The sequence below is a fragment of the Scardinius erythrophthalmus genome, assembly GCF_964197995.2.
Source record: "Scardinius erythrophthalmus genome assembly, chromosome: 24".
NCBI classification, from domain to species: domain Eukaryota; kingdom Metazoa; phylum Chordata; class Actinopteri; order Cypriniformes; family Leuciscidae; genus Scardinius; species Scardinius erythrophthalmus.
This window is the reverse complement of record NC_138244.1, coordinates 13,212,263-13,227,505: the sequence shown is the minus strand read 5'-3', so window position 1 is coordinate 13,227,505 and position 15,243 is coordinate 13,212,263. Positions and strand designations below refer to the sequence as shown.

Sequence of the window (15,243 nt, the reverse complement as noted above, 5' to 3'; positions counted from 1 at the left end):
ACACAGAACATGTTATCCATTCCATCGTTTTTCTTTGTATAAACACGCTAAATTGACTTGTTTTGACGTTTTAAGCCGTGTGTTCACCAAAGTGTTTTTCAGACACTGAAAGACGTCAGGTGCTCAGCTAAAGACGCCCAGTTGCAGGCCCTTGAGGGCTTCAGCAGCAGGTTTTTTTTTTTTTTTTTTTTTTTAACACTGTCCTCCGCCAAAACAAATTGCTCTAGAACAAATAGAATAGATTATTAAGATAAAATATTATCCCCACCAAAACTACAGTGGTGGTCACAATTAATGGCCCCCCTGGTAAATATGATATAAAATGGCTGTAAAAAATAAATCTGCATTGTTTATCCTTTTGATCATTCATTCAAAAAATTCGCAAACATCAAACCTTTCACTGAAGTAAAAGAATTGAAAGTGGGGGGTAAATTACATTATAAAATAAATGTTTTTCTCCAAAACACGCTGGCCATAATTATTGGCACCCTGTTATAAAATACTTTTTGCAACCTCCTTTTGCCAAGATAACAGCTCTGAGTTTTCTTCTATAATGCCTGATGAGTTTGGAGAACACGACAAAAGATCAGAGACCATTCCTCCACACAGAATCTCTCCAGATCCTTCAGATTCACAAGTTCATGTTGGTGCTTCTTCTGTTCAGTTCAGCCCGCCACCTCTCACCATGGGCAACTCCAAGTGGTAAAGAGTCCATCTTCTCTCAAGGAGTGTGGTTCCAGAGCCCAAGCCGTGCGTGGAGGTGATCCCAACTATCTTTAGTTGGTACATCTCAACCTCACGCACAATCTCAGGCTCCATTCCCGCCAGCGAGGTGACGTTCCACGTCCCTAGAGCTAGTTTCCGTGTCCAGGGATCGGGTTGTCGAGGCCCCGCCTTCGACTGCCGCCCGATCCACTTTGCAAAGGCCCCTTACGGAATAAATTACATTTTAAAATATATTCAAATAGAAAAGTTATTTTAATTTATAATAATTTTTCACAATATTAATAATGCTTTTTACTGTATCGATCAAATAAATGCAGATGTGGCGAGCATAGGAGACTTTTTTTTTTTTTTTCAAAAACAAAATAATACCGACCCCAAACTTTAATAATGGAACTTTGATTTTATGGTTCTGATAAGATCAACAGTTACTTTAACCACTCCCATTTCTCATACCAGAGGAGTATTGCATACATTTGTTCACAGGCAACTTTATAAACAGGCATTCGTAAACTCTCTAAGCATTTTTCATGGCTGCAATGAAATTTTGAAAATGAGGATTTCTGCAAGAGTTGGTGTGTTAGTTATAGTTGTCATAGTTTACAGTCTTGTGTACATGTCACTTAGACAAGAGACGTATAATGCCAACAGGTTACAAAGGCCAGAAGATCTGGAGGTTCTTGGAAGACTGAAGAGAATAGAAGATCAAGTTCATAAAATAGGTGAGTTATAGTTCTCATTTATACATTTTAAGATCAGTGTTAGTATTATTCTGTTCTAATAAGCATTCTTTTTTCAGCTAAATTCATAGATGTCAAAGATCAAAAAGTCAAAGAGGCTGTTGTGGAGCAGAAAATTGAGGTTAAGAAGTTGTATCCTCAATCGCGTCTATTCAGTTCATGGGGAGCTGAACTCACAGAAGAGGAACAGATGGAAGCAGAGAGGCAGTTTCAGGAGTACGGATACAATGTGTTCCTCAGTGACAGATTACCAGAGAACAGAACAATCCCTGATACTCGAGACCACAGGTAAAAGCTTTATAACAGTTTTCTAGTTTAGTATGGAAAATGTAATTTATTCATGTAATGGCAAAGCTGAATTTTTCAGTCTTCAGTGTCACAGGATCCTTCAGAAATCATTCGAATACGCTGATTTGCTGCTCACGAAACAGTTTGGGATTCTTTGAATAAAAGAAAGCTTTTTTTATTTAAAATGTATTTTTATTAGCATTTATCTCATCTATAATTGTATTTTCGGGACTATAAGTCGCTCCGGAGTATCAGTCGCATCAGTCAAAAAATGCGTCATGAAGAGGAAAAAAACATATATAAGTTGCACTGGACTATAAGTCGCATTTATTTAGAAATTTATTTCACAAAATCCAAGACCAAGAACAGACATTTAATCTGGAAAGGCAAATTATTCAACTACACAGTAGCACACAGAACAACAGGCTGAGTAGGTATCCGGTATGTTAACGCAACACATTAACTGTCAGCTACACAGTAACATAAAGAACATATACCTGGGAGGCTGAATAGGCTAAATTAACATAAACTAGCGAGTCCAACAAGCAAGTTACCAGTAGGTAAGTTCCTACAGTTCCATTATTAAACTATACTACCTTTCAGAAGTTTGGGGTCGGTAAGATTATTTTGTTTTTGAAAAAAAAAAAAGTTCACCAAGCTCCCGCGATCTCATTCCACATCACTGTGTCGCTTCTGAACAACTCCGCCAACTAGAGCGCCCTCTCGCGGCAGTAGACGGTAAGGTTTTCTCTTGGTTCATCTCAGTCTGAATTAATTTTGATATATAAGTCGCAGGACCAACCAAACTATGAAAAAAGTGCGACTTATAGTCCGGAAAATAGGCTACGGTATACATAGCCTATATATGTATAGCTTAGAATGATGTTTTTTGAAAATGTAAAAATGCTAAAAGTTTTCAGTGATTTAGTTTTCAGGTTTAGGGGATAAAATATACAGTTTGTACAGTATAAAAATCATTATGGAAAATGAAAACACAACTGTGTGTGTGTGTGTGTGTGTGTGTGTGTGTGTGTGTGTGTGTGTGTGTGTGTGTGTGTGTGTGTGTGTGTGTGTGTGTGTGTGTGTGTGCGTGTGCGTGTGTGTGCCAAATGTCCTCACTTATATAGTGAAGTATTATGATAAACAACTATCAAGGACATTTTATTGGTCCTCAATAGTAAAAAGGCTTATAAATGGGCCAAAACAGGTTTTTGTTTAAATCTAGTGTTTTTTACATATTTCTGTGATGGGTATATGTTTAGGGTAAGGCATTGGGTTATAGGTGATAGAAAATATCATTAACCTGATGGAAGTCTATGCACTGTCCTCACTAATAGTGAAACAAATGTGTGTTTGTGTGTGCACAGATGCACTCTGAAGATCTACCCAATGGACCTGCCATCTATTAGTGTGGTTCTGATTTATTTAAATGAGGCTCTCTCAATCATTAAAAGGGCAGTCCGCAGCATCATTGACAAAACACCTGCTCATCTACTAACAGAAATCATCCTGGTGGACGACTACAGCTTGAATGGTTAGTTTTGCCCTAAGTATTTGTTACATTTTATTTATTGGAGAAGTAAAAAAATATTTAAAATATTAAATGTTCAGATAATATATTTTTAACTGTATTTTTATTTTTTATATACAGTTTTTTTTCTGTTAAAGTAACAACATGTAACTTTTCAACCTTCATAATATATTTCCAAGACCCTTGTGATAGTACATCGACTTACAGTAGGTTGAATGAGACGTCTGCCGGAGCCTGACGGGGTCTGTATCGCTTTTACTGGCACTATGTAACTTCGGGGTGCGGGTAGTAACCAGCGCTCAAAAAGAACTACAAAATTCGACTGCTTTACGGCAGTCGACACTTTGCCCACCACTTCCTCAAATGTGGCCAACCAGCGCGTTTGTTTTCGTACGTCTGTTTTCGTCATGGCTGAAGCAGCAGCGAAATGTAAGTAGTCCAAGGTATTGTCGGAGTAGAGTCGGAAGAGGAAAAGGGAGAGTGATAAACTGAAAGACAGGACGAGGATCAATATTGGTCGAGCGTTTGCTCGCTGGCGTGAGCTAATGGAGGAGGAGTGTTACCAGACCGATGCTGACTTGGCCGTCATGCTGTTGAACTAGTAAGTAACTGTAAATTGCTTGCATACTATCTTTAGTTTTTCTAATCTGTTGTCTGCCTGGCTACGTTACGGAAACTATCTGGTCCTCCATTTATCTTCATGAATCAGCTAGAAGATGAGCGAATTATCAATCTGGTAGCTAGTAAACACTAACATGGTAGTTTTAGATGGTTAGGATGCTATCGCTATCATCCTCGTTCAGATTTGAGCATTGCAATCGACATGCAAATCGCAAATGTTTGAGTTAAAATGTTTAGTCTACTAAACATGTATAAATTATGAAAGGGGGAAGATTAATAATATTATCATTGCCCATATGAAAAAAACCTGCATGCTTCATATACAGTAACCGTAAATCATTTTACGACAGCGGTAATCGACAATTCCGCTTCCAACCTGTAGGGCGACCGCAGAGGAAAAGTTCCATGTTGTTGCTTTAAGCATGAATCTGAGGTTATAAAGAAAAGTATAAATGCACAGTGTACATTAGTTAATTTATAGATTATTCTATTAAATATTCTAATATATTATATGATAATATAAATAATTAAATATAACAATTTAATGCTATTAAATATTTTACATTTCTTAACAGAGGATCTGCAATTGCCTATAGATGGGTACATTGGTCTCATTAATAAAGACAAACCTGGCTTAATCAAGAAAGTGAGACACAAAAAGCAGATGGGTCTTGCCAAGGCAAGAATCACAGGCTGGGAAGCGGCCAAAGGCCAGGTGGTGGCCATTCTGGATGCCCATATTGAGGTTCACAAGGGATGGTAAATACTACCACAGTCTGAGTATGATAACATGAGGATCTTAAACTGTCTTTGGTAAATAAACATTTGACTGCCTTATTGTTCTAGGGCAGAGCCATTGCTTGCAAGAATCAAAGCAGACAGGACAATTGTGCTTTCGCCAGTGTTTGACAAAGTGTGTTTTGACACCCTGGAGATTATTAAATATTACCCCTCTGCTCATGCGTTTGACTGGAACCTTTGGTGTATGTACGAGTCTTTCCGGCCAGAATGGTACAAAATGAACGACCCGTCAGAACCAGGGAAGTAAGTGGTGTACATTTTTCACCATTTTAAAAAGTTTAGATTCATGATGCACTATACATTACTATGCACTCAAATGTGTAGTGTATGAATCTTAATAAGGTTATTTTGTCATTTAACATCGGAGTCTGACAGACTCTCCCCCTCCACTATGCATGGAAATCGGCGACAGTTAACTGCAAGAAGTGTCCAATATTCCAAAAAAATTCTGTTAATTGAGTGTATCATCCGGGTATTTGAAGTGCACTTTTTCATTTTGGAATTTTCAGTGTGACCCCGGAGCACATGTAGGCCTAGGTCTAAGATGTCTTCTCAAGAGCTCTTCATCTGGAAGGCATCTGTTGTGTTGTGTACAAACATCTGATAAACATCTTTTAAAAGTAATTTTTACATACATTCTAAATCATAAACCTCTTAACATTTTCTAAATGTATATTTAACATCTGACAGGAAACTGCTCAGATGCATTTCAGATGAGCAAACACTAAAAAAAAAAGTCTTCCAGATAAAAACATGCACATCAAATAGACGTCTCTGTGATGTACGTGTGCTACTCGCTCTATACTACAAAACTGCATGGAATAGTGCAGAAGTATGCGAATTGGGACGCACCGTATTAATTTCCTCTTCTTTTTTTTTTAACTCTTTGATCATTGACGGAAATCTATGCCTTTCCATGTTTTCCCTGTTATACGGTAGGGGCACTATTACACATCTTCTGAAAGAGTACTGAATCTTCAGATCAAAACACATGTGAAGAAGCAGAAACAAGCGATATCATAAATAAAATAACGTAATCATCAACATTAAGCAGCATATAAAAAAATATAAAAAATTTACTGAATGAAATGTCGACCAAGGACAAGGTACAGGACTGTGAAGCTTTGGGGTGTTGATGGACTCGATCTACCCCAGACAGCAACATAGTGTCGGCCCAGATCCGGCCCACATCTGGTACGTGTGGAATCCACATGTAATGGACGTGGCCTGGTTCTGTGCCGTCACTACGTTGCTGTCTGGGACCCCATCTGTGTTTTGATCATCATTCTGAATTCTTTCTTATCCAGACGTAGTCTTTGAAAACAAAAAAAACACGATTTTCTCAGCTTTTGTTTAAAAGCAGATGGTCTGTTCTTTCTTTGATATATTGTGTGTTCAGATACAGCAAAACTTTTGTGAAAATAATCAAAAATGCTAGCGGTGGCTGACAACTTTTTTCAAAAACTCCCTGCAATGTGACAGATACATTTTTAAAAGAAAAAAAATGCAGTTTTTAATCCCATATAATAATCCCAGGACATGTCAACATACTTAGTCACCATGAAATCTAAGTGGACAATTCTTTTTTTTTATTTTTTTTATTCCAGTAGCTATTTATTTAAAAAAATATTAATTAATTCAAATTTATTTAATTAATGTAACCTCATAATCTTTCATCAAAATAACTTTCCCTCCCTCTTGCAGCGAGTCTGCGACATCTCTTCCTTCTCTGATGATGTGTTTATTGGCGCGACAACCTGTCACTCACATGACATCACAGCAATAGCAAATTACAACTATCCAATCAATTCCCAAAGGGCAAAATCAAGTCCCACCCTAAATTTTTTTCCTGTTTGAGAAGCCGTTTCACTCCTATATACATCACAATAGGAAAAAGACTATCACAACTTCCATTTCATGCCGGCTTCAATAAATAGGCTACAGTTTGCAGTTTATCATTTGATTGAAGTAGAACAAATAGTCAGTTACTTTTTCTGCACTGTTAGGAGTCCCTCAATCATGGGTATCCTGGTCGCTGATCGTCAATTCCTGGGAGAAATTGGAGTTTTGGATGAAGGAATGACAATTTATGGGGGTGAAAATGTTGAACTAGCAATACGTGTAAGTTATTACTGCACATTGTGGCACCAAAAAATGCATATAATATTTGTAAAAAGTGCTTGAATTTGATATCAACAGATATCAATATCTGATATTTAATTAATAAATCAGGTCTGGCTCTGTGGCGGGAGTATTGAAGTGGTGCCATGTTCAAAGATTGCACACATTGAAAGAGCACATAAGCCTTATTCACTGGATCTCAGCAAACCCATGATTCGAAATGCTCTGAGAGTGGCTGAAATCTGGATGGATGAATATAAATCAAATGTGAATATTGCCTGGAATCTCCCTCTAAAGGTAACAGTAATAGTAAACATGTTTCAAGGTTAGCTCAGGATAAGTTGAATATTAACAGTCTTGTTTAGAACTATTCATTTCATTGATCTTCATATCATCACACTGGACCTGGTTAATAATAGTACCGTTTTTTCCTCTAGGATCATGGGATTGATATTGGTGATGTGACTGAAAGAAAACAGTTACGAGAGAAACTCAAATGTAAGCCCTTCAAATGGTATCTGGAAAATGTATATCCTCTGCTAGACAGATGGAAAGACATAATGGGTTATGGCGTGGTAAGTTACTCAAAGTCTTCTAATATACTCCATTTCCCTCCCAAGAAGAGATATAAATAAATTAAGTTTATAGTTGGTCCATCTAACCCAGTTATTCCAAAACTGCTGCTGTTTATTTTCATGACAGTTGAAGAATGATCTTAAAGAAGACCACTGCGTTGATCAAGGACCTGTTCCTGGAAGTGTACCTATTCTGTACCAGTGTCATAATTATAACCCTCAGGTGTGTAAGTGTAAACCTTTACTGTGAATAGCTACGTCCAAAATGCACTCTTCATTTCAACATCTCTTACAGCATTGTCACTACAACCGTAATGGGGAGATCTACATTGGAGGAATCAAATCTCACACATATAACTCCAACCGTTGTCTAACGGATCCCGGTAGTGGAAGCACACCAGGGTTACATGACTGTAAACAAGCCAAGGAGAAAGGACTGAGTATATACTGGGACTTCACTCAGGTATGGTCCTGCTCTGCATTTTATTAGTTTATTTATTTTTATGGAATATTTCACACCACATTGCTTACCTCTTTAAAAAATATATATATACTGTATATATATTTTTAATACAATCGCTAGGACACATTTCTCAATACTTAGGTCTCTTTTTTTTGACTACCAAAACACTTCATACATGTTTCAAATCAACTCATTCTTCCAAAGCACTTGCAGAGGTTTTCAGCCAACAAACACACTTTGTCAATCATAAAACTCTAGCATCCAGGTAGTATTATACAATGTTTACTTTTGTAAAATTTCTTTACAAAACAAGAATGACTCTCTCTACTGCTTATAATTCACTGCAGCATGTTACATGGTCAATGTTTGCATTACCGTATAAGGTAATACTTTATTTTACAGTGTCCTTAATACATATGTTACATGTTACCATTGTAATAACAGAAAATTATGCATAATTACATGCAACTAACCCTCAACCAAATCCTAATCCTACCCTAGCCCTAAAGTAAGTACATGTAGTTAATTAATATTACTCCGTACTTAAATGTATAATTACACTGTAACAATGACACCTTAAAATAAAGTGTAACCCAGTATAAACATTTTTCCTAAGTTTTCCCTTTTGAGTGGATGCTAAAGAAATTAAAAGACTAACACTTGTGCAGGTGTTCAGTTCCATCTAATTGCTTTGATTGTATTTGATTTTTTTTTAGATTCAGAATATATTTCAATATCGTATTACTGTAGAAATGGTGCAGATTTATGTCTTATTCATTTTTGTGTTCTAGGTTTTGTTTGTTAAACTTAAAGTTTACTTAAGTTGTGTCTATCTGAGAAAAAGATTCATGTAAATTGAAAGATATCGTTGTAGGATGCATTTTGTGCGAAAGTAATGATAAATGATCCACAGTTTAGCCCACATAGACTGCTGTTGTGATCACTGTGAAGAGCTGTGAAAATGTGACCTAAGTATTGAGAAATATGTCCTAGCAATTGTAAAAAAAAAACTAACATTTTTAAGTGTGTGGTTATTCGTGTTCTTTATATAATTGAAGATTTGATATAATAAGTCAAACTTAATTTCATGTTTTTGTTTTACATTTAGGGAAATGCAGTAAGAAATCGAAACACAAGCCGTTGTCTCGAAATCGGCCAAGGACAGGATTCCTACTATCATCTCATTTTGCAGACATGCACAGGACAAAAATGGACAATACAACATGTCATCAAAGACTTTTAAAAGGTAACATTATAAAGGGAATAAATGTGTGTATGCGTGTACATGTTTTTCTATCCCGGTGGGGACTTAAACCTGAATGCACACTGACTCATGGGGACTTGTGTCACCGTTGGGACCTAAATTGATGTCCCCCATGAGGAAACAAGTTTTTAAATCATACAGAATGAGTTTTTTATGTAAAATTGCAGAAAGTTTTCTGTGATGAGTGGGTTTAGGGGAGAGAATATACAGTTTTTTGCAGTATAAAAATCATTGTCTATGAAAGGTCTCCATAAAACATGAAACGTGTGTGTGTGTGTGTGTGTGTACCCACGGCCCTATAGAGGATAAAAACTGTTTAAAGAATGGATGGATGGATACCAAAACAATATGTGAATGTACATGGATACGTTTGATTTTGCAATCTTGTGTATGTATGTGTGTGTGTGTGTGTGTGTGTGTGTGTGTGTGTGTGTGTGTGTGTGTGTGTGTGTGTGTGTGTTTAACATCCTGTAGCAAGTTTAAATTAACTGCCAGTTTAACCTGTCTGTGTGTGTGTGTGTGTGTGTGTGTGTGTGTGTATTTAACACCCTATAACAAGTTTAAATTAACTGCCAGTTTAACCTGTCTGTGTGTGTGTGTGTGTGTGTGTGTGTGTGTGTGTGTGTGTGTGTGTGTGTGTGTGTGTGTGTGTGTGTGTGTGTGTGTGTCACACCCTATAACAAGTTTAAATTAACTGCCAGTTTAACCTGTGACAGGTTGTTTATTACTTTGAAACATTAAAACCTAATGCCGAATGTTATACTGTTACTGTGAGGTCTGTGTTTTTTAACAGTGTATGCCCATCTCAATCTGCCCAATGGCGGTATCCAATAGAACGGGTGAAGGTCTCTGCACATTACTGTCTTATCTGCGTGGCAAAGTCATTTGATTCTAATTAAGCTTTTATCTGACTCCATTTTATCACGACCTCGAATTTAGGTTAGAATGCCAATTGGTTATGGCCATTTATATAATAGTTTAGCAATACATTTGGTTGTTCTATTTCACTCTTTACTTATATTTTACTCGTTCATTAGGAATCTATGTCGCTCAGAGATTCTCGCGCCGGCCGTTTACACGGATCTCACAGTCACAGACTCGCCAGTCTGATCGATAACCAGAGGTTATGGCTAAAGCAGTTCAACAATGCAGCCACACACGCTTGCTATTGTTAAAAAGTACCTATGTAGCCCCCTACAGTCGCACATATAACAACTTAGTTAAAGCCCTAACAATGACGTTCCCTGAGATAAGGGAACAGGTATTGTGTAGCTATACGCTATGGGGAAAACTCCTTTTTCTCCGAATACTGTAGCCTTTTGTATAATAACGCAGTGCTACTGCACAGCCACAACAGTGCAGAGACTATTCGCACGCTATTGGCTGGTCAGTTGTAACTGCTCAAACCTATGGCAGAGCGGCGTAACTGCGCGAATCAATCGGTGTGAGACGGTCAGTCGTATTGCGTAGCTATACGCTATGGGGAACCAATCAAATCATGCCGTGCTATGTTAAGCGTAATGACATGTTCCATGACCCAAGTTGGACGCTTGAACAAGGGTCCAAAGCAAGGGCCTAAGTCTGACATGACACCTTGATAGGGCAAGACCCTAATGATGATGGCCTTGCTTGTGTAGAGGCCGGCTCAATCATACGGAAAGGATGTACGCCTGCAGTGCAGGGACTTCAATGTTATAGAATCTGGCGAAGGTAGACGGTGAGTACCAGCCGGACCAGCCGGCCGCCATGCAAATATCGCCAATGGATACTCCACTAGACCATGCCCATGAGGAGGCCATGCCTCTAGTGGAGTGAGCTGACGCCTAAGGGACATTCCTGGCCCATAAGCGTATGCTAGAGCGATAGCGTCCACCAGATAATCTTTGCTTCGTGACCGGAAGCTCTTTTGGAGCGTTCCGTATAAGTTCTCAGAGCCTGAACTGGGCAGAGTAGGTGTAATTGTTGCTTGAGGGCTCTGAGGACTGTTGATAGGTCCCAGGAGGGCACTGTAGCGGGGCGTGGGGAGTTAAGCCTCCTTGCTCCCCTTAGGAAGCGGACAATCATGTCGCTTTTCCCCATTGACTGGCCCGGCCACCGGGCATAAAAAGCTGCGATGGCTGCCACATGGACTTTGAGCATGGATGGGGTACGGCCCGCATCCAGCAGCTCTTGGAGAAATGAAAGTATCAGAGATACTTCACATAAGGCAGGGTTCTGGTTCCTGGTTGAGCACCAGCCGGAGAACACAGACCACTTAACAGCATAGAGGCGTCTCGTAGACGGAGCTCTAGCCTCGCTGATTGTGTTCAGGACTCTCGCTGGTAGGTCCTCAAGCTCCCATCGAGAGGCCACACATGGAGGGCCCATAGTTTGGGACGGGGGTGCCAAATTGTCCTGTTCGCCTGGGAAAGAAGGTCTTCCCTCAGGGGTACTGGCCACGGGGCTGCTGTGAGCAGCTCTGGGAACCAAGGTTGGTTCCGCCAGAGAGGGGCCACCAATAGGACTGTGTGTCTGCCCTCCCTGATCCTTTTTATGACCTGAGGGAGGAGTGTGATCGGAGGAAAGCATACAGGGGAAGGCTGGGCCATTCGTGGGCCAGCGCATCCCTGTCCTTCGAGAAAAATATTGGGCAGTGAGAGTTGTCTTCGGAGGCAAAGAGGCTGGGTTTATCCAAGGGACCAGGGCTCTGGTGCTGCTGTGGTCCACCCTGATTTGAAGATGGCCTGAGCGCCATGCCTGGGGAGGAGAATCTCGACCATCAAGTTAAAGAACGAAGAGAGAAAACCAATGCGAAGCAAACAAACTGGAAGTCTATGGTGAGTAACACCCATATTGCAATTAAAATTTTCAGTATCTGTTTTAATAATAATTTTTTTTAAATCAAGGTGGAATAACTGTCTGGAAAAGAAAAACAGAGGGGAAAAAAAGTCTACTTAAAATGCTGACATTTTGGGGAATAACGTTATTGGGGGCTGTCTGTGTGATGGTTAACTTAGGTTTAGGGTTATGGTCCGTGTAAGGGGATAGAATACACAGTTTGTACAGTATAAAAATAATTTTGTCTATGGCAAGTCCTCATACAACATAAGTGTGTGTGTATGTGTGTGGAAAGAGGTTTTTTCCACAAAAAAGGTTTTGGATAACTTGAATAACATAACTCACTATTACATTGAGGCTGACTCAGAAGCTTCTTCTCCTGTGTGTTTTCAGCTGATGACCTGCTGTGCAGTGATCGTGTAGCCTGTGTTCTGGAGCAGCGGCAGAAGAAAGATGAGCGCCTGCTGAATGAAGCCATCGTGCAATTTAGGGAACAATTCCAACAAACAACCAGCAGACGTGAGTTTGATCTGAACAATCCAGAGCTGCTGAAGAAGCAGGAAGGTGTGCGGTTTCTCCCAGGTCTGACTGGAGAAGATCTGAGCCAGAAGAACAGGCTGAAGAAGCAGCAGGAGCAGCTCAGAGCATGGACCCTTCAACAGCAAGAAGAACTGGAGCGAGCCAAACAACAGCTACAACAAGAAGGCACGTTTACTTGCTGAATGGCAGCTCCTTATATCTGAGCCCTAACAATTTTCAGTGACAGTTCAGTTTGGCTTGATTCTTTCTGAAACTACATTATGGCTGTGAATTGAATAAAACTAATTTGTTGAACAGGTTTCTCGCACCAAACATAACAGTTTTGTAACACATTAAAACCCCAAATGAATGTACAAGCAACTTGAAGACAGTATATTTTAAATAATATTTAGAAATATATTTAAATAAAATATTTTTTAAAAGTACATGTGTGTACATATGTGTGTGTGCTGTTGTAACGGTCATCAGCTGGAGTGCCCTTGAGAGCCACTTGAGGGCACTCTACATCAGACTATCATTATTCACTTACAACTACATTTCCCATAATTGACATCCCCGATTATCACATTCAACTGTGTCTCATTATATTGTTTAGTTCACCCCATATAAGCCTGGTTCACCTCATCATTCCCTGCGAAGTCTTGTATGTTATTCCACTGCATTTCTGAGTGTTTCCTTTGTTGCCATTGTTCCTGGTTCTTGTTCTCTGACAATGTCCAGGGTCATAAAACACCTGTCTGCAGGCAGGAACATGTCATAATCACCTATGAAAAAAAGCAGTTCTGTTAGGATCAGCATAAGTGTATGTAATACAGTGAGCTTGATATTTAATTGTGGAACTTTCCTTACCACTTTCAAATAATGTGCATAAATTTGAATCGCTAAAAATTCTTAAGTCATGCTCAGATCCTGGCCATTTTGCTTTCACATTTGTGATATGGAAGATTTTAGTCAACTGCCTTTTTTAAAATTTGATATAATATTACTAATCTGGAATATTAAGAATCACAATAGTAACTAAGCTGCACATTTACATTGTGAACCCCCTTTCTGTTCACATAATCCCCTTCAATTCCCCGTGGACACCCTTAATTTTGCAGAACTTTAAGGCTTAATATAATGTAAACGGATGAGTTATAAAAAAATTCACCCCCCTCACAGTTGTCATGAAGGGAAAAATAAGCTATATAGACCAAAGCCACTTTTTGCACCAGGCTGTAAACATGTTTTTTTCTGCTGTAAAGTTGGGTATTTTAACATGGGGAGATACAGATTTGACTCACTTCTGCATCCAGCCTCAAGCAGCCAGTCGATGAATTGCCGTTGAGTTTCAATAGAGAGGTTGCCCAAAACAGACTGGGCCATCTGACCAATCAGAGCAGAGCAGGCTCTCAAAAAGGAGGAGTTTAGAGAGACTGAATTATTTTTCAAAATATTTTAGACACTGTGAGAAAAGAGGTGATGCTGCAATGTATATTATGATAAAAAAAATTGAATGATTTATTTAAAAAAAAAAAAAATTAAATCCAACTTGGGTGCATGTAAACCTGACCTTCAAAACAAAATTAGGAACCTGTAAAGTAGCATAATAGTTTCACTTTAAATTTACATGATCATGTTCTCTTGTTATTTCAGATTAAAGATTAAATATGTTACCCTTGTTTACTTTTTACAGGTGGTGGATGTTGCCAAAGCCATTGTCAATGTAGTGAAAGACCTCGATGCTAATGGGAAAACGTATGCATTAGTTGGGTAAGAAACAGCCCCATTTCTCCTTCACTGCCTTCTAATTTTTCAGAAGAATTATGCATTTCCATTCTATAAATGATTGTGTCTGAACTTGAATCTCTTGCTCCACAGGCCAAACTGCATGACTTGGTATGTGTGTGCATTGGCACACAGACCATTTTTGGCTTACCCCATGCCTCGCCCTCTCTATCAGTAAGCATCTCCTAAAAAAATCACTACATATTACTCTTCTTAAAGGGATAGTTCACTCGAAAATTAAAATTATGGCAACAATTACTCACCCTCATGTCATTCCAAACCCATAAGACTTCACAACACAAATGTCTCTCCATTAAAAGTTTATTCACCCAAAACTCTGACGCTTTAAAATGTTCAAACAGATTGTAAAAGAAATACAAATAAATCAAGTGGTTTAATCCAAGTCTTCTAAAGAGACACGATCGTTTTATATGATGAACAGATTCAATTGATTTTTATTCACATATAAACAGTGTCTGTTGACTATATTTGTGTGCTTTTGAGTGATCCCTTTAACCTTTCAGATGTTTACTTTTGCAGCATCATATTCACTTTGTGTTCTCTGGTTTAAGCCTCATCGCAAGCTTTTTTGAGATGAACCCTTTTGAGCCCTGGACAACCCGTGATAAAGTCGACCGGGTATGTGTGTCAGAGCATTACAACATAATATATTTACTTTATTATAAAGAACTTACCAAGTAATCTAAACCCTCATTTGTATTTCCACACAACGGACATGAAGTGCTCCGACCTCCCAGGACTGGAAGACTTGGGCATCACACCTTCCTCCATCGAGCAGAAGGCCATCGAAACCTTGCGTCGCCATCGCCGTTACCGTTATCTGGATGCTGAGCTCGGAGAGACCAAGCCCGCCAAAACGGTCAGCTTTTAAGCACGCGGTGGTCGATCCTGTGTCCAGTCAGCTCTCTGCTGGTCCTCACTTTGTCTAGTTTGACTTTTTTCTGTACATAAATAAAGATATACAACCTATA

The 15,243-nt window shown here is 38.9% G+C and overlaps 1 protein-coding gene across 2 annotated transcripts; it reads left to right on the top strand.

Annotated features, from left to right (window-relative positions):
• Positions 1 to 1,276: 1,276 nt before the first annotated feature.
• LOC308684353 (putative polypeptide N-acetylgalactosaminyltransferase 8) lies at positions 1,277 to 14,377 on the top strand (the record flags this gene model as incomplete). Of its 2 annotated transcripts, XR_014029357.1 has the most annotated exons (13): positions 1,277 to 1,445; positions 1,523 to 1,751; positions 3,119 to 3,285; positions 4,479 to 4,662; positions 4,750 to 4,947; positions 6,711 to 6,825; positions 6,937 to 7,122; positions 7,263 to 7,400; positions 7,528 to 7,623; positions 7,696 to 7,863; positions 8,972 to 9,109; positions 14,160 to 14,236; positions 14,345 to 14,377. XR_014029357.1 is itself a non-coding variant. In XM_081355511.1 (11 exons), 11 exons carry the CDS (start codon positions 1,277 to 1,279, stop codon positions 9,104 to 9,106), a joined length of 1,785 nt encoding a protein of 594 aa, XP_081211637.1. In that variant the 3' UTR covers positions 9,107 to 9,428. The 2 variants fall into 2 exon arrangements, 1 of the variants encoding a protein (XP_081211637.1); XM_081355511.1 differs by lacking the exons at positions 14,160 to 14,236; positions 14,345 to 14,377 and having other exon boundaries at positions 8,972 to 9,428.
• Between the last annotated feature and the right edge of the window lie 866 nt (positions 14,378 to 15,243).